Here is a 22,535-nt window from a genome sequence, read left to right as displayed (position 1 = left end):
CTTAAAAATAAACTTAACAAAAGAGGGGTGTCTGGGTGGCTCAGCGGGTTAGGCCTCTGTCTTTGGCTCAGGTCATGATCTCAGGGTCCTGGGATCAAGCCCCACATTGGGCTCTCTGCTCAGCAGGGAGCCTATTTCCCCCTCTCTCTCTGCCTGCCTCTCTGCATACTTGTGATCTCTTTCTGTTAAATAAATAAATAAAAATCTTTAAAAAAAAATTTAACAAAAGACATCCAAAGCCTATATTGTTAAGCCATCCATTTCCCTGAAATTGACCTATGGAATCACAATCTTAGCAGGTATTTTTTTTAACTGAGAAGTCAATTTTAAAATTTACACAGAAATGGAAAGGACCTTGAATAGTTAAAAACAATTCTGAAAAAGAAGTAAAGGTGGAAAATGTATATTATCTGACTTCAAGACTTACTCTAAAGCAATAGTAATCAAGAAAGTGTGATATTGACATAAAGGGTGATAGATGCATTACTTGAACAGAATAGAGATCACAGAAATAGCCTCACTTTATATAGTCAATTTATTTTCAACAAAGGCACCATACCTGATCAAAGGTGAAACAAATATTGAAATATTGTGAGCTTTTTTTCCTTTTAACAATTGGTGTTGGGGAAGGTGGTGGAGGAGGACCTTAAGCTTGGCCTGTCCCATGCCTATGCCCATGCTGTGAGATAACACTCACAGCAACCTAAACGACCCCTCCCCACCCATAATCTGAAGACTGGCAGAACAAACTTCACAACTAAAGGCTGAGAAGAGGCCACATCAAAGAAGGTAGGAAGGGTAAAGATGCAGTCTCGGAGCAAAATGGACCATAGCCATCTGTGGTGGGGAGGAAGCTAGTGGCATGGAGAAGGGGAGAAAACAGACTATCTATCACACCAGAGAACCCATAAACAGGGAGAACAAATCCCTATAACATCTGCCTTTGAAAGCCAGAGGGGCCAGTTTCATGAGTTCTTTCAACCAGCAGGATTTAAAGCCTAGAATATTAAAAATCTGCAGGCTCAGCTCTGGGAGAGTCTGGAGGGGGTTAGGAAGTAGAATCCTTAACCTTAAAGAGATTCCTTGACAGTCTATGCAGATACAGCACAGACACAGCAGTCTGACAAATGCTGGGTGTAGACCAGATGAGAGGGAGAGTGATTTGCTTATCTCAGAGTGTGGCCCTGAGAGACAGGGATCACCACTGGGAGACCCCTCTAGGAACAAATGACCTGGCAGGCATTATTTCTCCCCATGCACCTCAGCATAAACAATGGCCACATGCAGAAAGCAGCATCTCAACAAAACTCTTTACACTGCCCTAAACCCTGCCCCCCATGCATCAGGGATCCATCCTTTCCAGTCATGCTCACTTTGGTCTAGGCACTGCGGGACTCTCCCACAGAAGAACTGTGCAAATCCTGCCAACACATCTCTAGGACTTGTGCATTTTGCAGGACCACAGTTCCAGTGGCAGTGGGGGTATACCTAGTTTCACAAGCAGACCACCCACACAAGGTGTTAAAATGTACCGCACCCATCCTGGGGACTAAACACTGCTCCCAACAGGCAAAGAGCCTCTGCAAACAACTGGACTGAAGGAGAAACAGGCCAAGACTCAACAGCAGAGTGCAGGCGACACACGTAGTAGATACTCCCTGAAGTGCCAGGCCACTTCACTACAGGGGAGGAAAGGGGGACACTACACTACACTGCAGGACATACTTCAGGACCTCTTGTTCATAAGGCTGTTATTGTTAAGAGCAAAAAAAAAAAAAAAAAAAAGAAAGAAAGAAAGAAAAAAAAAAAGTAGCTGACTTTACTAACACACAGAAACACACAGAAAAAGTCAGACAAAATGAAGAGACCGAGAAATATCTCTCAAATGAAAGAACAGGACCAAACCATAGTAAGAGACACAAAGTGAAATAAATGTAAGTAATACGCCTGACAGAAATTTAAAGTAATGGTCATAAAGATATTGGACCTAAGAAAAGATTGGGAAACATCAGTGAGACCCTTAACACAGAGATAAAAAAAAAAAAAGAACCAATCAGAGATCAAGAACACAATAAATGAAATAAGAAATACACTTGAGGGAATAAGTAGCAAGCTAGAAGAAGAGGAATGAATTAATGAACCGGAAGACAGAGAAATGGAAAGTAACCAAGCTGAGCAAAGGAGAGGAAAGAAAATCATGCAATTTGAGAATAGTCTTAGGGAACAACAACAAATGAAACCCAAACCCAGCAAAAGGAAGAAATAATAGAGATTAGAACAAAAATAAATGATACAGAAACTAAAAAAAAAATAGGGTACCTGGGTGTCTCAGTCGGTTAAGCATCTGCCTTTGGCTCAGGTCATGATCCTAGGGTCCTGGGATTGAGCCCCTGCATCAGGCTTCCTGCTCAGCAGGGAGCCTGCTTCTCCTTCTACACTTCCCCCTCTGCTTACTCTCCCTCTCTCACTCTCTCTCTCCATGAGTAAAATCTCAAAAAAAAAAAAAAAAAAATCTCATTTACAATTGTACAAAAACAACAAAATGTCTAGGAATAAATTTAACCAAAGAGGTGAGAGACATAAACAAAACAAAACAACAAAACAAAAAACCCAGAGGTGAAAGACTGAAAAACTATAAAACAATGATGGAAGAAATTCAAGACAATGCAAAGAAATGGAATGACATTCCATGCTCATGGGTTGCAAGAACAAATGTTAAAATGTCCATACTACCCAGAGAAATATACACATTTAATGCAATCCCTATTAAAATATCAACAATGTTTTTCACATTATGGAATAAGCAATCCTAAAATTTGTATGGAATCACAAAAGACCCTGAATAGCCAAAGCAATCTGGAAAAAGCAAAGCAAAGCTGGAGGCATCAGAATTCTAGACTTTAAGTTATATTACAAAGTGGTAGTAATCAAAACAGTATGATACTGGCATAAAAATAAACACATAGATCAATATAGTAGAACAAAAAATCCAGAAATAAACCCACAATGATATAGTCAATTAATCTTTGCCAGAGAAGGAATGAATATCCAAAGGGGAAAAAGACAGTCTCTTCAACAAATGGTGTTGGGAAAACTGGACAACTAGATGCAAAAGAATGAAACTAGGCCACTTTCTTTCACCATGCACAAAAATAAACTCAAAATGGATTAAATGCCTAAATATGAGATCTAAAACCATAAAAATCCGGGATGCCTGGGTGGCTCAGTTGGTTAAGCAGCTGCCTTCGGCTCAGGTCATGATCCCAGCGTCCTGGGATGAGTCCCACATGGGGCTCCTTGCTCGGCAGGGAGCCTGCTTCTCCCTCTGCCTCTGCCTGCCATTCTGTCTGCCTGTGCTCACTCTCTCCCCCTCTCTTTCTCTGATAAATTAAAAAAAAATAAAAATAAAAATAAAACCATAAAAATCCTAGAAGAGCACAGGGAGTAATCTCTCTGATACCATCTATAGCGACATTTTTCTAGGTATGTCTCCTGAGGCAAAGGAAGTAAATGTAAAAATAAACTATTGAGACTACATCAAAATAAAAAGTTTCTACACAGCAAAGGAAACAACCCAGGCTTCCTTCCAACAAAACTCAAAGGCAACCTACTGAATGGGAGAAGATATTTGTAAATGACATATCTGATAAAGGGTTAGTATCCAAAATATATAAAGAACTGATACAGGCACCTGGGTGGCTCAGTTGTTAAGCATCTGCCTTCAGCTCAGGTCATGATCCCAGGGTCCTGGGATAGGGGCCCACATCGGGCTCCCTGCTCAGCAGGAGGCCTGCTTCTCCCTCTCCCACTTTCCCTGCTCGTATTCCCTCTCTCGCTGTTTCACTGTCTCTATCAAAAAAAAAAAAATAAAATACTAAAATAAATAAATAAAGAAAGAAAGAACTGATACAACTCAATACCCCAAACCCAAATAATCCAATTTAAAAACGGGCAGAAGATATGAATAGGCATTTCTCCAAAGAAGACATACAGATGGCCAACAGACACATGGAAAGATGCTCAACGTCACTCATCATCAGAGAAATGTCAATCAAAACCACAATGAGCTATCACCTCACACCTGACAGAATGGCTAAAATAAAAAAATATAGGAAACAACAAGTGTTAATGAGGTTTTGGAGAAAAAGGAACACGCTTGCACATTGGTGGGAATGCAAAGTGTTGTAGCCACTGTAGAAAACAGTATGGAGTTTCCTCACAAAATTAAAAATAGAACTACTGTAGCATCGAGTAATCACACTATTGGGTATTTACCCCCCAATTACAAAAACACTACTACAAAGGGATACATGCACCCCCATGTTTATTTTTTTAAGATTTATTTATTTGAGAGAGAGAGGAGGGAGGAGGGGCAGAGGCAGAAGGAGAAGCAGGATCCCTGCTGAGCAGGGAGCCTAATGTGGAATTGGGATCATGATTTGAGTCCAGGGTGCTTAACTGACTAAGCCACCCAGGTTCCCCACCTCTATGTTTATTGCAGCATTATTTACAATAGCCAAATTATGGAAGCAGCTCAAGGATCCATCAATAGATGAATGAATAAAGAAGATGTGGAGGATATATATACAATGAAATATTATTCAGCTGTAAAAAAAATAAATCTTGCCATTTGCAACAACATGGATGGAGCTAGAGAGCATAATGGTAAGGAAAATAAGTCAGTCAGAGAAAGACAAATCCATGATCTTACTCATATTTGGAATTTAAGAAACAAAACAATGAGCAAAAAAAAAAAAAAAAAAAGAAACAACCTTTGCTTCATTAAGTTATATGTTAAAATTGCCTCTGTCCCCAGCTCACATTCTGGACCTCGGTAGTTGTGTGATGATGGCCAATTTATTTATATCTTAGCGCTCTGAATCTGAATCTATAAAATGGGGATTATTATGGAGTCTCTTTCACTGGATTGTGAATAAATTTACAGGAAATAAATTAGAATGCTAACTTGTACATAGTACGCCCTCAGTGAATATAATCTATTATTATTGTCTTGTAGATGTAGTTTCCCACGGGAAACCACTTAGGAAATTCTGCTAAGGGCCATGTGGACATACTGAAGTGTTGAAGTACTGAAATCCTAAGCAAAGAAGCAAGATGCACAGCTTTGCCTTTTAGAAATAATCACTGAAGAAGCAGAGGGGGGGGAAACAGAGTTGGAGACAACAGCTGGGACTGTCCTCACGTGAACATCAATAAGACATTACTGATCTAAAGAATTAAAAAATATATAGAATTATATTTAAAATATACAGAATTTGAATGTTTTAATAACACTGTAAATAAGAGTATATGTAAAAGTTAAAATTGTTTTTATCTTCGAAAATATTAAATTCAAAATTAGTCATTAAAATGAAGCCAAATAAAAATTGTGATTAATGTCAAATCTTGAAATAAAAGTTCTAAAAAACACAAATGGTTTAATACTGGGGAAGATTCTTCTGCAGCCGCCCTTCTTATGCTCAATTGTCAGTACTTCTCCAGCACCACAATTTGGAACAGGAAGAGAATATGGACTTCCATAGTATTGAGAAAGAACTTCATTCTGGTGAGCCTGTAAGCTCCTGGGGGGGGGGGGGGGATCACAGGGAAGGTGTGTATGGTTGACTCCAACAGATGCCATCCAACAGTTCTTTTAAAGCGGTTGTACCCGTTGACTTTCTACTCAGCAGTGTGGGACAGTCCCCAGAGCTTCACTTGGCATTTTCCATCACTTTGATTTTAGACATTCTGGTGGATGTGCGCCATGCTATGTCTATAACCAACACTTTATTTTTCTACTCTCTCTGGAAAGGGAATCCAGCTTTGCCTGCTGACCCACCTTTGGGGCAGAAGGGAGGAAGCCCATTTCCGGAAGGTCGTCAGCTGGAGGCCCAAGCACGAGAGGGCAGGTCTGCAGAGGCAAAGCCATTAGGAGGGAATCGCGGGCGCCTGGATTCTCAGCTCCCCTCCCCTCCATTATCTTGTTTCCTAGTCTTTCCACCCCTCTTTGCCTCTTGCCTTTCCTCATCTCTGCTGGTTCAAATCCTGCTCGCCCTACAATAGTTGCTCAGAACTGACCTTCTCCGAAGAGCCCCTCACCTCTCCGCCTTTCTCCAACTATTTTCTTAAAGTGGGTAAAGCATGGATGTGATAAGATGGGCAAATCAATAAATTTTTTTGTTTCTTCATACGAGGAGCACGCGAGCTTGAGCAACATTGCGTCTACGTCCCTGAGTTGATGGGATATGGGCCTTTAAAGCCCCAGGGGCGCACGAACACAAAGGAAGCGTGCATTTCCGTGGGTGAGCCCGAGTGTCAGTGCCCAGAGCCAACGCTTTGAAGGTCCCCGTGCGTCTCAGTCTGTAGGTCTCGGAATGGGGCTGCGTGTCGGAATGTGCACCCTACTGGGCTGGCCTGGCTTATCTTTGTGCAAGTCTGTTGGCAGGGTGTTACCTGAGATCCCGCAGCCCTCCCAAGCGCCCAAGGTGGGGCGAGCCCTCTGGAGTCTCTGAAGGAGCGCGCGTTCTGTGTCGAATCTGCCGGTGGCCGCGTCGCGGGGTGGGGAATGTGCGGCTGCGCGCGCGCCGCGGCGTTTACGCGGCGATTTCATCATGCTCCCGGCCGGGCCGCGCGCGCCGCTTCCGCCGCCGCCGCCCGCTCCGGACCGCCCAGGCCCGCCGGCTCATGCCCCCTCTGCGCTCGGCGCTGCTTAGAGCCGCCAGCGCCGCGCTGCTGCTGTCTCTGCCTTCCCGGCTCCCGGCCCGGCCTCCGCTCCCGCCCTGCAGACCCCGCAGCGCGCGCGCCCACGCCCCGACCTCATTCCCTGCCGCCGCCTCCCGGAGCAGCATGGACGGCGCCGGGGCTGAGGAGGTGCTAGCCCCTCTCAGGCTTGCCGTGCGCCAGCAGGTACTGGCATCCTGCGCCTCCCCGGGGCCCCGGGTCTCCTCTCCCTGGTCTGCTCTCTGTCATCCTCTCTCCTCCTCGGGCACCCGTCCCCCGCGCCGATTACCCCACTCTCTCCTTCATCCGCTGGAAGCCCTTGGTTTCCTGGTGTCTTTCTCTCCTCCCCCACTTTGGACTCCGGTTCCCGCGTGCGTTGGCCACCTTCCCCGCCGTGGACCTGCGCCCTGGACTCTCCTTGGGTGACTCCCTCGGATCCCCTTCGACATCCTGCGCCCCTCCTCTCGCGTTCTGCTCTGCTCTTTCCCAGTCCTTGTTAATGTCTGCGCCTCTCCCCTCTCCGGTGGGGCTGCGATGGGTGATGACCTTTGGTTACTCCTGACCTAGCTCAGAAATCCTCAAGTCCAGTTTTCCAGGCTCTGCGGTGTTCTTTTTAACCCCCTCCCGGGGGGCCAGGTTCCTAATTCTTCCCCGGCCGGAGGCGAAGCTGTCGGCTCTGTCTTATTAGGGCTGGCGTCTTTTTTTTTAAAGTCTTCAGGATGCTTTGCCTAGTGTTTCCTCCTTGACACCTTCTTTCATTCAGTGCTTCGTTAGCCAAATGATGGCTCAGAAAATTAAAGTTGAAACGTGGATGTGACGAGGTGTTGAACTTCTTTTTCTAATCATGGTGTGAGTTCATTGTCCTTTGCTCATCGTCCTTCGCTCGCTCCTGTCATCTTCTCTGGGTTCCCAAAAGACTGTTTGGAGTGAGTGAGCTAAATGTTGCCGAGTTCCTGGGTGAAGTCAGCCCTCTCTGTGTGGAACATTTTGAAATTTGATTTTGAGGTAGGGAGGGAAGTTTCTTGGGCTGGAGGGCTTGGTGATTTAATACAGGCCTCCTTTTCCTAGGACACTGTATGAATATTAGAATTTAGAGAGGACAAGGGAAAAGATTCGCTCAAGTGGAGTCTCACATCCAGTCAGGCAAAGCCAAACGCTTGGAATAGGACCTGGGTGTCCGTGACCTAGTAGTAAACACCAAATGGGTTTCTTCCGCACACCGGTGCCTGATGCAATAACTTGCCTTAGCTACGGAGGGTGGAACCCTGCCTCGGAAATAAATCACTGGGGCAGAGTTGCCAAAAATTAATCAAATTCTGCCACTTTGTAATGTCCACTTCCCTCCAGTTTGAACCTGATTCAGTAGTGTTTCGTTTTGAAATTTCACTGTAGGCTTAATTTTTTCCCATTTATTATTGGTATTATTGGTATTATTCTCTGTCTCCCTCCACCCATTCAACCCAAATAAAATTAGGTGTGGTTCCTTTGTCCTGTTAACTCTCGATTTTCCCCCCCAGATCCTTTACTTGAGGGAGAATACATCTAATTTGGAAAAACACACACAAACCCCTCCCTCTGCCACGTTAGCCTGAAACTGCAGTGCAAATTATCCATGTGTAGTAAGACTGTGGAACTAGTTAACTGAAGTAAAGTTTGATCCTGAAACAGCCTCCTGATGTGATTACTATTTAGTGTAGTGTTTATGTTGGCTCGGGTGTTTTGTTTTGTTTTGTTTTTGGTACTTTTAAGATTTTTTTTTTTTTTTCTAAAGATGTAAGTTAGTTCGAGTTCTTTTTCTATTTCTCTGGGACCACACATGTATCATTTAGCTACCTGGAATTTTTAATCACACAGATTCCAGGGTCATCTGGAAGGGAATTTAAAGATCATCTAATTAAAGCTTTTTTTTTTTTTTTTTTTGCTTGGGAGGAAATAAGATACATCGTCACATCTATCCATTTGACATATTTCCATTGTGAAGTTTGTGAAATTGAAGACATTCTTGGAATGGGATTTTTAAGGCACTTAACAACTGGTCTTATTAGTGGCATGTGTTAAATATAAATTTCTAAATCGCTTGACTATGTGGTTGCTGTTGCTTTTATTTTTTTTTTTTTAATTTTTAAAAAGATTTTATTTATTTATTTGACAGACAGAGATCACAAGTAGGCAGAGAGGCAGGCAGGCAGAGAAAGAGAGGGGAAGCCGGCTCCCCCATGAGCAGAGAGCCTAATGCAGGGCTCAATCCCATAACCCTGGGATCATAACCTGAGCCAAAGGCAGAGGCTTTAACCCACTGAGCCGCCCAGGTGCGGATGCTGTTGCTTTTAAAGGTTTGGCTCATTGATTGACTGAAATGTATTTTCCCATGGCATATTCTTAGTTATTTCCTGAAGAACTAGTTATGGAACTTTGGGAGGGCCTCAGAGCATCTAGAAAACACAGTGCCCTGTTTGATCAAGGGAACCCTGGGCCACTTGAGACATGTATGTATGTATGTATGCATGTATGTATTTATAAGCAGTCTCCACCCCCACCTTAGGGATCAAAATCAGGACCCTCAATTGCACCCTAGGGAAATGGAGTTTTTTTTTTTTTAAGTTGGGAATTGGGGCACCTGGGTGGCTCAGTTGGTTAAGCATCTGACTCTTTCTGCTTGGGTCATGATCTTAGGATCATGGAATCAAGCTCTGTATCGGGCTCCACGCTCAGTGAGGAGTCTGCTTGAGATTCTCTTCCTGTCCATCTGTGCCTTTCTGCTTGTGCTCTCATTCTTGCTCTAAAATAAATAAATTTTTAAAAAAATAAAATAAAATGTCATTAAAAAAAAAATGTTGGGAGTGAGCACAGTGTCGCCTGCCTTCATTTTGCCAAATAAGAGTAATTAGAAACCTAGTATAATCCTCAGACTACCATCTACTTTCCCCTTTTATTTTATAAAAGAAAGGAGATTATAGCTCAAAAGGAAGAGTAGTTTTTTTTAAAAAATAAGATTTTATTTATTTATTTATTTATCCCTTATTTGACAGAAAGAGCCTAAACAGGGAGACCTGCAGACTGAGAGGGAGAAGCAGGCTCCCTGCTGAGTAAAGATTTCCCAGGACCCTAGGATCACAACCTGAGCTGAAGGCAAACGCTTAACTGACTGAGCCACCAAGGTGCCCCAAGATTTTATTTAAGTAATCTGTACACCCTAGGTGGGCCTTGAATGTACAACCCTGAGATCAGGAGTTGCATGCTGTACCAACTGAGCCAGCCAGGTGCCCCAATTTATTTTTTTAAGAGCAGTCTTTTATGTTAGCATTTATTTTTTATAATTTTATTTTTAATTTAAAAATTTAAATTTAAAAAATTTATTTTTTATTCAATATTTAGTAGGTCTAGGTTAAAAAAAAGATCTAATATATTCTTTTTTTTTCTTCTTTTACCATGTGTTGGAAAAACCTGTCTTGGAGTGTCTTCTTTGGGAACAATTGCTATGGGGCTGTGGTTCTCTGGTCTTCAAACTCTTGGAGGTCCTCAAAGGCAAAGCCATTTACATAGTGAGATTGAGATGTTATTTTCGTTTTTTACTATGTTATTTGCACAGAAGATGTGAAAGTAGTAGTGGATAAAGCCGTTTGCCCTTAGAACTAAACACATGAGGAGACCGAAATCATACTGTCATATCCTAGCAGTTAAAAAAAAAAAGTTTTGCTCTAGAGTATCCTTGATGAAGCAACAAAAATGATTAATTTTATTAAATCTAGACCTTTGTACACCTTTTTAATGTTCTATGTGACCGAATGGGAAATATGCATAAAGCATATGGAAATATGACTGTCTCAGGAAAAAAAAAAACTTGTATGATTGTTTGAGCTGCACGCTGAACTATAAGCTTATTTTCATGGAACACTATTTGTAAAATTCAGTTTTGGATACTGGACATTCATTTTCTGAAAAATGAGTGAAGTATGCCTGTCATTTCAAGAAAACAACTGATAGTATCTGTAGCAAATAATAGAATCAGGTTTTTGGTTAATTTTAGAGTTTTGGAAACCTTATCTGCTGCATGAACTTGGCAGCCTCACAGTACTTACGACTTTTCTGATGGGAATGACTGGTGATATTAACAAATGTACTTTTTTTTGATACAGTGTAATAAGTGGATCAATATCTAGAAGATCTACATAACTCAGTTAACCAATATTTTCCAAATGACAGTGCATGATGTTGTGGAATCAAATACTGGTAAAAGATTTAGGAGTCTAAGATACATTAATGAATTTAATGTAACAAGGTATAAAAAGTTCACTGGCGTAGTTTCCAATTACACATTGCTAGTAACGTTTATGAAATAACCTTTAAGAAACTATCACTTGTCAGAATTTTGGTATAGTTTAAAAGAAGAATATCTACAATTATTTGAAAAAGCTTTTAAAATTCTCCCTTTTTTAACTTATGATATTCTTTGTATACTTCACCATTAAAATGCTATATTGCAAGAGAGGCAGATATGCAAATCTAGCTATCTTTTATTAAGCTAGAAATAAAGGGATTTGCAAAATTATAAAACTTATTCTCACTATTTTTTTGTTTTGGAAAATAAAACTATTTTCACAGAAATGTTATTTTTATGCATGTTGGCACATATTGAGCTTTTATTGTTACTTAAATGAATTAATATTTTTAAGTTTGCATTTTAATTTCTACTATAGTAAAAATTGGTAGAACTAACCTACAATAACAAAAAACTTTTTGGGGTCCTCAGTAATTTTTAACAGTGTAAAGAAGTGCTAAGACCAAGAAGTTGTAGAACTGATGTTTTAGGGCAATGGAAGTATCTGATTTATATGAAGACAAATTTGGGCATTTACCTGGAATGTACCCCCAAAGCTTCCATTTCCCCAGCCTGTTTTTCCCTTTATAGCTCAGTGTTTTCTCCTATCTTGTCATTGTCTCTACTTTCCTATTTCTCATTCATTCCTTTATCCACTGCTTTCTGCGCTTGGCCTCTACTATTGTCCTTTCATTGTACCCTAAAGGATTTTACCTATTTTCAGCATTTAATTGTATTGATCACACTCTCCTGTCAAGAATTCTTTCCCTCCCTGCAGCTTTGTCTAAACACAAGGTGAGATTCTGTAGCTGAAGGAATATATATCTCAAGGTGTCAGTGCAGACAGGATCTGTTGAGATGACTTTCACCTGATGTGGAGGCTTAGGGAGGAACTGGTGTAGAGATCTGATTGTATGTTTTCTTTTTTTTTTTTTTTTTTTTAAACTTTTTTTTTTTAAGATTTTATTTATTTATTTGTCAGAGAGAGAGCGAGTGAAAGCGAGTACAGGCAGACAGAGTGGAAGGCAGAGTCAGAGGGAGAAGCAGGCTCCCTGCGGAGCAAGGAGCCCGACGTGGGACTCGATCCCAGGACGCTGGGATCATGACCTGAGCCGAAGGCAGCTGCTCAACCAACTGAGCCACCCAGGCGTCCCTGATTGTATGTTTTCAGTGTCATTGCTTGGAATTAAGAGGTCACTCTGAAATGAATTTGGTGGATATAGTTTGATGCTCTAACAAAGTTGTATGGAAAAAAAAAATCAAAAAGGACTTTTTCTTTTTTTTTTAAGCCTGTAGTAAAATTTAATAATTGTCAAGATAGGAGAGGTTTTGTAGCAATTGCTAAATGGGCTTTCTTTATACCCTTGCATATTTTTGTGTTGATGTGTCTAGTAATAAAAGTGTAGGCTCTAGGGCCCTGGGATGGCTCAGTCAGTTAAGCGTCCGACTATTGATTTCAGATCAGGTTATGATCTCAGGGTCCTAGGTTGGAGCCAGGCTCCATGCTCAGTGGAGAGTCTGCTTGAGATTCTTTCCCTCCCTCTCTCTCTGCCCCTCCCCTCCTCCCAGCACTCTATTCCTCTCTCAAATAAATAAACAAGTATTTTTCTTAAAAAAATTGTAGACTCTGTAGTTGTATTTCCAGAGTTTGGATCTGACTCCACTGTTTACTAGCTGGTGATGTTTAGCAAGTTATTTAACCTCTCTGTAGCCAGACTTCATCTGTATATGGGAATGGAGTCATAAGCATTAAAATGAGGTAGTTCCTGTGAAGTGCTGAGAAGGGTGCCCACAGCATGTAGTAAACTCCTGCTAAAATGTTAGATAGTGTTCTGAGATGATTGAGACTTACTGGGGGTTCTAGTTTTACCAAACCATTGCTGGCATGGAGCTCACATTTTCTTTTGATTGCTGGTTTGAAAACATTTTGCACCTTTAGGAGAGGATTGATGTCTTCTGAATTTGGTGAGATGGGGTGCTAGAAAAACCCGTTCTAGTGGTTTCTTGGAATTTTTTTTTTTTTTGGAATTTTTTTTATAATGATATACCATCTGGAATGCTAATGGTAGTGATAGATGTATGAATAATATTACTTGTGTTTCATATTTTCTTTTACTGTAATTGGGAAGACACAGACGAAACTCATATGTTGGTAATAGTAGGAAGGCTTGCCGTGAAGAGCCCTGAATTTTTCTCTGCTTTGATTTTCTGTACTAAGAGTACCCTTTAAAGCTCTTGCTTAGTTCACAAAAGGCAATGCAAAGTTTGTGAAATTTTTGTCTGTAATTATAAAATATTTGGGAATCTGAGATGAATTCAATCTTTTTTTTTTTTTTTAAAGATTTTATTTATTTATTTAACAGACAGAGATTACAAGAAGGCAGAGAGGCAGGCAGGGGCGGGGTGGGGGGGGAAGCAGGCTCCCTGCTGAGCAGAGAGCCCTATGTGGGGCTCAATCCCAAAACCCTGAGATCATGACCTGAGCCAAAGGCAGAGGCTTAATCCACTGAGCCACCCAGATACCCCAAGATGAATTCAATCTTAACAGGATTCTTCTACCTACATTTGTGTAAAGCTAGGTGAGGAAATGTCTTCTTGTTGGTTTTTCTTGGCCGGCTGAATATGCACCATGATACATATGAAGGATCCATGAAGAAGATCCCTTGGAATGATTTCTCATTTAATAGCTGCTCTGCTTTATAATCACAGGCTCTTAGTTCTAATATATGTCTTTATAGTAAGAATTTATCCAGGAAACTGAGCTTCTTAAGGATAATTTAGAGATAGTGATGATATTTCACATCACTTTTTTCAGTACCTACACTTATGCATGCAAGCTCAACCCAATATAGTTGAGCAGTGAACAAAGAAGGAAGAAAAGTAATTAGATATTAGGACTGTTTAGGTACTTTCATTCCGTGTTTAGATCACCTCCAATTCATTTGTTTTTAGGATTGGATCATTTTTAATCATGGTTTAATTATTCTGTTATTTGGAATAAACGTTATTTCCTTTCTTCACTGCATTTCACAGATGATTAACTCAGTGTAGGAATCCTTATTCTCACAGTTTCTATTTATTTATGTATTTATTTATGAAGATTTATTTATTTATCTGACAGAGAGGGAGGGCACAAGTGGGGGAAGAGCAGGCAGAGGGAGAGGGAGAAGCAGGCCCCCTGCTGAGTGGGGAGGGGCTGGATCCCAGGACCCCAGCACCAATGACCTGAGCCAAAGGCAGATGCTTATGCTTAATCGACTGAGCTGCCCAGTTGCCCCACACTATTTCTTTTTAATAGCTGCATTTTCCTTGATGTATGTGTTCTGTGCCTGAACCTTAAAAAAAAAAAAAAAAGTTTCTGGGGAATTTATTTTAAATTCTTTCTGACTTTACTTGTGGCCTTGCTTGCTAATGTTCTCTGAGAAACTTCAAAAGAAAAGGTAGATGAAGTAGGTGGGAGTGCTAACCCCTGACATAGAGTGGTTAGATATTCAAAAGAACTACTTACTTCTTTCAGACATTCAAAAGAACTACCATTTTGCCAATGGTCTTTTCAGAACAGAGGCTCTCACAGAGTTCTTGTCCTCATCAAAAAGCACTGTTGGTGAACATTATAAGATAGGTGTTCTGACAGGTAGATGAAAGGAAAAGAAAGACTGAGAAAAGAAAAAGTCAGTAGATATTTACTGTATACTAAGTGCTCTGTACTTTGCTAGGTTTAGGTTGTGATATCAATCAAGTATTTAAGGGCCAGGACATGCCAGAATTCTCATCCTAAAAGAGCCTACTTTATTCTGACAGGGACAAATAAAATGTAAATAAATAAGCCACTGCATTGATTGGGTGACTTCAGTTATTGTAAGTGTAATGAAGAAGCCAATATAACGTTTGAAGATGACTGAGGATGTGGCTTTAGCTAGAGAGGTCAGGATAATGGAATGAAAACTGCTAATGTAGTAACAGACCAGACTTACTTGCAAATGATAAGAGAATAAAAAGAATAACTAATTCAGTGCCTCTGAACTTTCAGACCCAGTGTTCCCTTTTACAGCAGATACCTTGGAATTCCCCTTTATTATCCAATAATGAAATTCATACAAAATAATCTAGAAAATCTAATTAAAAATGTGTGTACATATAATGCTTTGTATTATGTAATACATTACCTTATAGTAATTTATAATGAAGCAATTTATAATAAAATGATGTATATTTGAATATGTAAATTCTTGGTTATGAATCCACTGGAAGTTATACAGAAGTCAGCAGATGCGTCTACCAATACATAGATTGAGAGTGAGTGTAGTAGTGATGGATATGCATTGATAAAGGTATATCCTGTTGGTTGCTTAGATGTCAAACAATATTGATATTAGTCACATGTTATTTTTTGTTTTTGTTTTTAAAGGTTTTATTTATTTATTTGAGAGAGAGAATGAGAGAGTACAAGATGGGAGCGCAAGTCAGAGGGAGAAGCAGACTCATCAGAAGCTGAGCAGAGAGCCCTATGTGGGACTCAGTTTTGGGACTCCAGGATCATGACCTGAGCCAAAGGCAGTTGCCCAACCAGCTGAGCCACCCAGGCACCCTTTTGCTTCAAATAATAACAACTTTCTGTGAAACTGTGAACAAAGCAGTATATAGTCTTCCTTTAAATTACATGTTCTTGGGTGCATTCCTTGAAAATGCAGTGTATGTTAAAACTGGGAGATTACTTCTGATTACCTTTTTTTTTTTTTTAAGATTATTTATTTATTTGACTGAGAGAGAGCATAAGTAGGCAGAGCAGCAGGGAGAGGGAGAGGGAGAAGCAGGTTCTCCATCAAGCAGGAATCCTGATGTGGGGCTCGATCCCAGGACCCCAGGATTATGGCCTGAGCTGAAGGCAGAGGCTTAACTGACTCAGCAACCCACGTGCCCCACTTCTGATTACATTTAAGCAGAGTTAGGTTCTAGGTTAGGTAATTAACATTTTTCTCACCTCCTGACTGGGACATTGTAGAGTAGAGTGGATTGCGGAGAGGAAAACTGTTACTGAGTGAGGGGAAGTGAGTGGGAGCTTAGAAAATATCAGCAACAAGGGGAAAGGGTAATAATGACAGGCCTTTCAAAGGAGCTTAGGTTTTAGAAGGAGCAAAGAGGAATGAGTTTGTAAGTGCAGAGAGGAATAAGGAGGTCATCTGTTCCATTTCCAGCCTCTGAGGATCAAGGGCTATGGGAGAAAACAGCCTTTAGTTAAAATAGCTTTAAGGGAAGCTATTGTAAGGTTGGGATATTCAGGAAATGAATTTCATTAAGTGAAGGGAAGTGCTTTTGGATAAAAGGATAAACATTATTATCATTAATTTTTTTTTAGAGAGAGAGAAAAAGAGAATGCACCCATGTTTGCAGTTGGGGAGGGGTGGAGGCAGAGGGAGAGAAACTTAAGCAGGCTCCATGCTCTGTGGACAGCTCGACATGGGGCTCTATCTCATGAGCCTGAGATCGTGACCTGAACTGAAATCAAGAGTCAGATGCTTAACTGACTGAGCCACCCAGGTGCCCCGAGGATAAATATTATTGAAAACATGGGGGTAGGAACAGTCACTGAATGCTGTGTGCTCATGAAAAGATATACGAAGGTCAGAGAGGAATGACCTGCATTGGGATAGTTTGGGGTGAGCAAAGCACAGTGTAGACACCTTTGGATGACAACCAAATTGGTAATCTGTTTTAGTAGTCTAGTCTATGGGGTGTGAAAGGGAGAGAGTAGATTGAAATTTGAAATTGGCAGATATTGGCGGTAAAGAAGGATAGCTTGATGTTTCTTGTTTGGGTTGTTTTTTTTGTTGTTAACAAATGGAAAGCAATAGATAGGAGAAGAAATAATTTTAGGGCAGAGAAAAATAATTCCGTTATGAACAGCTTGGGTTTGAAGTGTTTGAAAAATAACTCAGCCACAATCAAGTTGGGGTCTTTTTTTTTAGCATGATAACTATTTTTTAAATGTGTCTACTGTTTGTTAGGTACTATTTAAAATATCCTATTTAAATTATTTCATTTACCCTTTATAACACTTTAGTGAGGTATTGTCATCCTGATTGTACAGTTGAGGGAATAAGCTCAAAGAGGTGTCCACTTATTTAAGGTTTCACGATTAGCTGATGAGCAATTAAAACCCAGTCTCTAGGGGCGCCTGGGTGGCTCAGTGGGTTAAGCCGCTGCCTTCGGCTCAGGTCATGATCTCAGGGTCCTGGGATCGAGTCCCGCATCAGGCTCTCTGCTCAGCAGGGAGCCTGCTTCCTTCTCTCTCTCTCTCTGCCTGCCTCTCTGCCTACTTGTGATCTCTCTCTGTCAAATAAATAAATAAAATCTTTAAAAAAAAAAAAAAAAACCCAGTCTCTAATCTCTCATAAGTACTATGTTTTACAGACTTATCTAGATGTAGGTTTTGTTTTGTGTGTTGTTGGATTTCATGGTGCTTCCTAAATCTGAGAATTCATGTCTTTGAGCAGTTACAGAAAAACTTAGTCATTACCTTTTCAAATAGAACCTCTTAAAGATTTTCTTTATTTTCTTTGAGAATTCTGGTTGGATAAATGTCAGGCTCTCTTTTTCTGTGTCTCATTACCCTGTTTATATTTTTAAATCTTCGTCTCCCTGCTCCATTCCATGGATTACGCATGGATCATTTCTTCAGGTCTGTACTCTAAGTCACTAATTCTTTTTGATCTGCTATTTAACCTGTCCAGTGAGTTTTTAATTTCAGTGATTCATTTCTAGATGATGTATGTGGTTCTTTTCCCCTTTCTTTCTTTTTTATTTATTTATATTGAAGTGTAGTTGACACACAATGTTATATAGGTGGATAACATAGTGATTTGGCAAGTTTATATGTTATGCTATGCTCACCATAAATGTAGCTCCCATCTGTCACCATACAGTGCTATTACAATACCACTGACCATATTCACTATGCTGTATCTTGTATTACTGTGACTTCTTCATTCCAGAACTAGAAGCCTTTATCTCCCACTCCCCTTCACCCATTTTGCTCCTCCCCCATTCCTTTGTTGTCTTCTTGGACCTGAACCTGTGTGGTTATTTGTCAAGTTTCCTGATTGTTTTTGATAGTCTCTAATTCTTTGTCCATGTTTTTGACTCTTTTTTTTTTTTTTTAACATCTTAAGCATTTAAAAGGTGTATTTGATCATTCTAGTACTTTGGAGGCTCTAATTCTGTTGTGATTTCTGCTGAATCTTGCTTATGGTGGCTTATTTCCTCAATGGGTTTTTAAATTTTGAGTTGAATGCTTATTATTTTGGTGACCTTGATCTGTGAAAATCCTAAAAGCCTGTGTGGATGGTCTGCTCCTCTAGGGAGCAGTTACTTCTGCTGGGAACCCAAAGGCTCTCTCACTTTGACAACTTTAATTTCTCAGCTTGAAGTTTCCTAGACTATGTAGATAATGTTGTTTGCTTTTTCAGATTACTTATTCTACCACAGTGCCATAAGTGTGGGAATCAGTGTACAGGTAGTACGTTGTTGGAAGTGAACAAGGTATTCTAGAGAAATTATTAAGGAAAAATTCTAACAATTAAGAAAAGGGCAGGGGAATATGAGTAAGTCATGACTAAGAAGAAATGGTCAAAGTAGGTGGAAAACTAGGACAGTCGTTTTTCTAAGTAGAAGAAAGATTCAAGGGAGGGTGGTTTATATATTGGTTCTTTGTGTTCTCAGTACTAACCTTGTTCTTTCATAGTTTTTATCAATTCTTTCCTCTCCGCCTTTCCCACCTGCCTCCTCTCCCAGAAGGGGAAAACAGCAACAGCAGCAACAACAACAGTGGTACTAATTACCCTTAGAACATAATTATTTGTATACTTGTTGTATATTTTGCTGGGTTATAAATGCTGAGGACAAAGACCTTCAGTCATTTATAATGACATTTCGTATAATAAACATTTGAATGGCCTCATTCTTACACAGGACTTAAAAGGTATGCTTAAAGACAATTTCATAACTTTCCTTGACTTCTGAAACCAATCCTGAGAATCAACTCTCTTTGTTGTCTAGGGAGATCTTGTTCGAAAACTGAAAGAAGATAAAGCACCCCAGGTAGATGTAGACAAAGCTGTAGCTGAGCTCAAAGCCCGGAAGAGGGTTCTGGAAGCAAAGGTGAGTCTTGGGATCCTAAAACTGAAATATCATCTTTATTAATCTCTTTGGGTGGGAAGGACCTAGAAAAGTTTCTGAAGGAGTATAATTTGCCTTATCTCTGTATATCTAGCATACCTTCTCTTCCCCTACCTGGCAGACTTCTCATGCTTTCACACTACATCTCAAAATGTCACCTTTTTCTGTGAAGCCTCCCTGACTTCTGACCCACCCCTCTGCTAAATCCTAGATTTAATACACTCCATGAATTTCCCTGGAAGGCTTTGTGTTTGCTCTTTCTTATTATTTATTTTTTGGCTTGTTCTTTATGAATTCTTCTGTCCCAGGAATCAGTGGTTTTGTGTTAAACTTTTTTCTTTTAAGGAAAAGGTGTATCCATCTAATACCTGCTCCCAAATCTTTCAAATAGTGAATCTCCCTTCCCCGAACTGAAATAGTTTGGGATTCTAAGTCACTGTCTCACTACAGTGATCCACTAAAATTTCAGACGTTGTTTATCAGTATCTGCATCTAAGTTAGCTTGGTATTCCTAAATAATTAAGTTAAGGGCATCTTTTCTGTAACTAAAAAGGGAAAAAAAACCCAAGTTTTCCAATTTTTAAAGGCATCAAAATCTTGCCTGATAAATTTTATATTGAATTTTGCTGAGAAAATAAACCAAATTCACATATATAAATTCATATTTCTTCTCACCCCTAATCACACATTTTCTATTTGAAAATCCCGTACAGGAGCTAGCATTACAACCCAAAGATGACATTGTAGACAGAGCAAAAATGGAAGATACCCTGAAGAGGAGGTTTTTCTACGATCAAGCTTTTGCTATTTATGGAGGTAGGAGATTAATGTCAGAGAGACCAGTTATGTTGTTGGTGCCTTTACTCTTGTTCTTAAATCAAAAACATGGCTTTTCAGTTGGTAGCTAATTGTATCAGGTCACATAAAACAGAATATTTTGCTTTTGTTTGTTTAAAATTGGCCATTGGTGTGAAATCTGTTTGTTCCTTTCCAACCTACTTTTTCTTGAAAACTGCTTTTTTCCATTAAGATGTAGGGAATTGTTAGGGGCCCAGATATGAAGCACTTAATATGTCCAAGTACCTATCAGATAGACTCTTTGGAGCAGTTGAGGGCCATTGTATCACTGGCCAACTGTATTGTGCACCTTCACACAAGGGCAGTGAGAAGCCAGGGTCCCTAGATTGTTCTTTTTGGCAACTGCCAGGAGAAAACATTCTTCCTAGTTAAGTAGATAAATTTCTACATCCTTTTGAATGCTTTGTGAAGGTACATAGGCAAATATAATTCACTGATTAAATGTACAGTGGTATTTTTCATAGTCAATGGAGATCACTGCAACAGTATTAGACTTTTAGTACTTTGCCACTGAAACCTGATTCAAGTTTGGCTAAGCAAATCTTTAAATGTTTAACTTGAGGTCTAAATATAGTGGCTCGTATACCCAAAATTGAATATAGTGGCTTATATATCCAAGAACAAATTAGAGAATTGGGTGCTAAAATTCATCATTGTTACCAGCTGATGCACCCAGTTAGATCCATGGCAGAAACTGTAATCTGTTTTTCATTGTTTCTCATATATGGAGGAACATCTTTTGTTTTTAGTTTTTTGCTAATCCTGCTTGGAGTTCTTAATATTGAAGTAGTAAATGGAGTAAGAGCTTACTTTGGTCAGCTAGCTGGAAGTAAGGGGATACTTACAGTAACCCTTTCAGAATTGAGGGGTTTGAATTGTTGACTTTAATACCTTTTTAGAGACTATGTGAAGTCTGACAGTTTCTTACATCTCCTCACTTTAATTTGCTCAGAGTGACAAGCTAAAGTACAGGTTTTCCTTGTTCATATTTTATAGGTGTTAGTGGTCTGTATGATTTTGGGCCAGTTGGGTGTGCTTTGAAGAACAATATTATTCAGACCTGGAGGCAGCACTTTATTCAAGAGGAACAGATCCTGGAGATTGATTGTACCATGCTCACCCCTGAGCCAGTTTTAAAGTAAGATTTCTACTTTGGAAGCTGAAATTCATTAATATGCATATTTAAATATCTTCTCATGATTATAGAAACTATCCATATTCATTGTAAATATGTGGAAAATAAAAAAAAAAAAACAAAGAAAATATACACCTAATGTCCATAGACAGCCATGTCAAAATTGTTGTGTTTATCCTTACTGTCTTTTTTCTCTATAAGTCCTTGTACCTATATCAACGTTAGCAGCAAACTGCGTTTTTTCATGTAATATAGGTGAACATTTACTTATGTCGTTAAATAATCTTCTAAAGCATTTTTAATGACAGCATAGTATTCTCTTGTGGATATACCATAGTTTATTTAGCTAGTGCCTTATCATAGGCATTTAAATTGTTCCTGGAGCACCTGGGTGGCTCAGTTGATTAAGCAGCCGACTCTTTGTTTTGGCTTAGGTCCTGATCTCAGAGTCCTGGGATCAACCATGAGTCAGGCTTTGTGCTCAGCAGGGAGTCTGTGTGAGGTTTCACACTATCTCCCCCACTCTCCTGCGAGTGCACTCTCAAATAAATCTTAAAAAAAAAATTGTTCTTGATTTTTGAGTCCACTGAGCATCCTGATAGATGGATTTTATATATTTTTTTTTTCTTTTTTAAGTTTTTATTTTTTTATTTTTTAAATAGTTTGCATTTTAAAGATTTTTTATGTATTTATTTGACAGAGAGAAATCACAAGTAGATGGAGAGGCAGGCAGAGAGAGAGAGAGGGAAGCAGGCTCCCGGCTGAGCTGAGAGCCCGATGCGGGACTCGATCCCAGGATCCTGAGATCATGACCTGAGCCGAAGGCAGCGGCTTAACCCACTGAGCCACCCAGGCGCCCCGATGGATTTTATATATTTATGATTATTTCCTTACTTTAAATTTTTAGAAGTTCTGGGCAAAGGTGTTTATACATTTAAAACCAAATAACTACTATTTGTGTTGAAGTGTTAGTGCAGAAATTTATTTTATTCCTACTGACATTGTTGAAAGCAGGGCAGGATTTGCTAGAATATATAAAGAAGAATCTGTACATTTTGTATCTCATTACTTCATTTAATGTTGCCTAGTAAAGAGCTAATTTTCACTATTTACATCTTTTGGGCTCTCTCAGTGATTTCAGCCCAGAAAAAAAAGATGAATTCCTGATGATGGATCTAAAAGATCAAGACAACCTACTTTTTTTTCTTTTTGTAAAGATTTTATTTATTTATTTGACAGAGATAGAGACAGTGAGAGTTGGAATACAAGCAGGGGGAATGGGAGAGGGAGAAGCAGGCTTTCCGCTGAGCAGGGGGCCCGTTGGGGGCT

The 22,535-nt window shown here is 39.8% G+C and overlaps 2 protein-coding genes across 2 annotated transcripts in view; both read left to right on the top strand.

Annotated features, from left to right (window-relative positions):
• Nucleotides 1–22,535, top strand: part of ZNRF2 (zinc and ring finger 2) — a gene marked incomplete at its 5' end in the record, with an annotated part of 380,791 nt that overhangs the window by 275,721 nt on the left and 82,535 nt on the right. The window lies entirely within an intron of this gene.
• The window catches only part of GARS1 (glycyl-tRNA synthetase 1), a 45,658-nt gene continuing 29,442 nt past the window's right edge, over nt 6,320–22,535 (top strand). Inside the window, exons 1-4 of the mRNA XM_082692863.1 lie at nt 6,320–6,906; nt 19,094–19,195; nt 19,927–20,029; nt 21,068–21,209. Of these exons, the coding sequence (XP_082548989.1) occupies nt 6,685–6,906; nt 19,094–19,195; nt 19,927–20,029; nt 21,068–21,209 (569 nt within the window). The 5' untranslated portion in view covers nt 6,320–6,684. The remainder of the gene's footprint in view (nt 6,907–19,093; nt 19,196–19,926; nt 20,030–21,067; nt 21,210–22,535) is intronic.

The sequence above is a fragment of the Mustela nivalis genome, assembly GCF_964662115.1.
Source record: "Mustela nivalis genome assembly, chromosome: 12".
In the NCBI taxonomy this organism is placed as follows: Eukaryota; Metazoa; Chordata; class Mammalia; order Carnivora; family Mustelidae; genus Mustela; species Mustela nivalis.
Note: the sequence above shows the minus strand (reverse complement) of the source record. Positions and strands in the feature narration are given on the sequence as shown.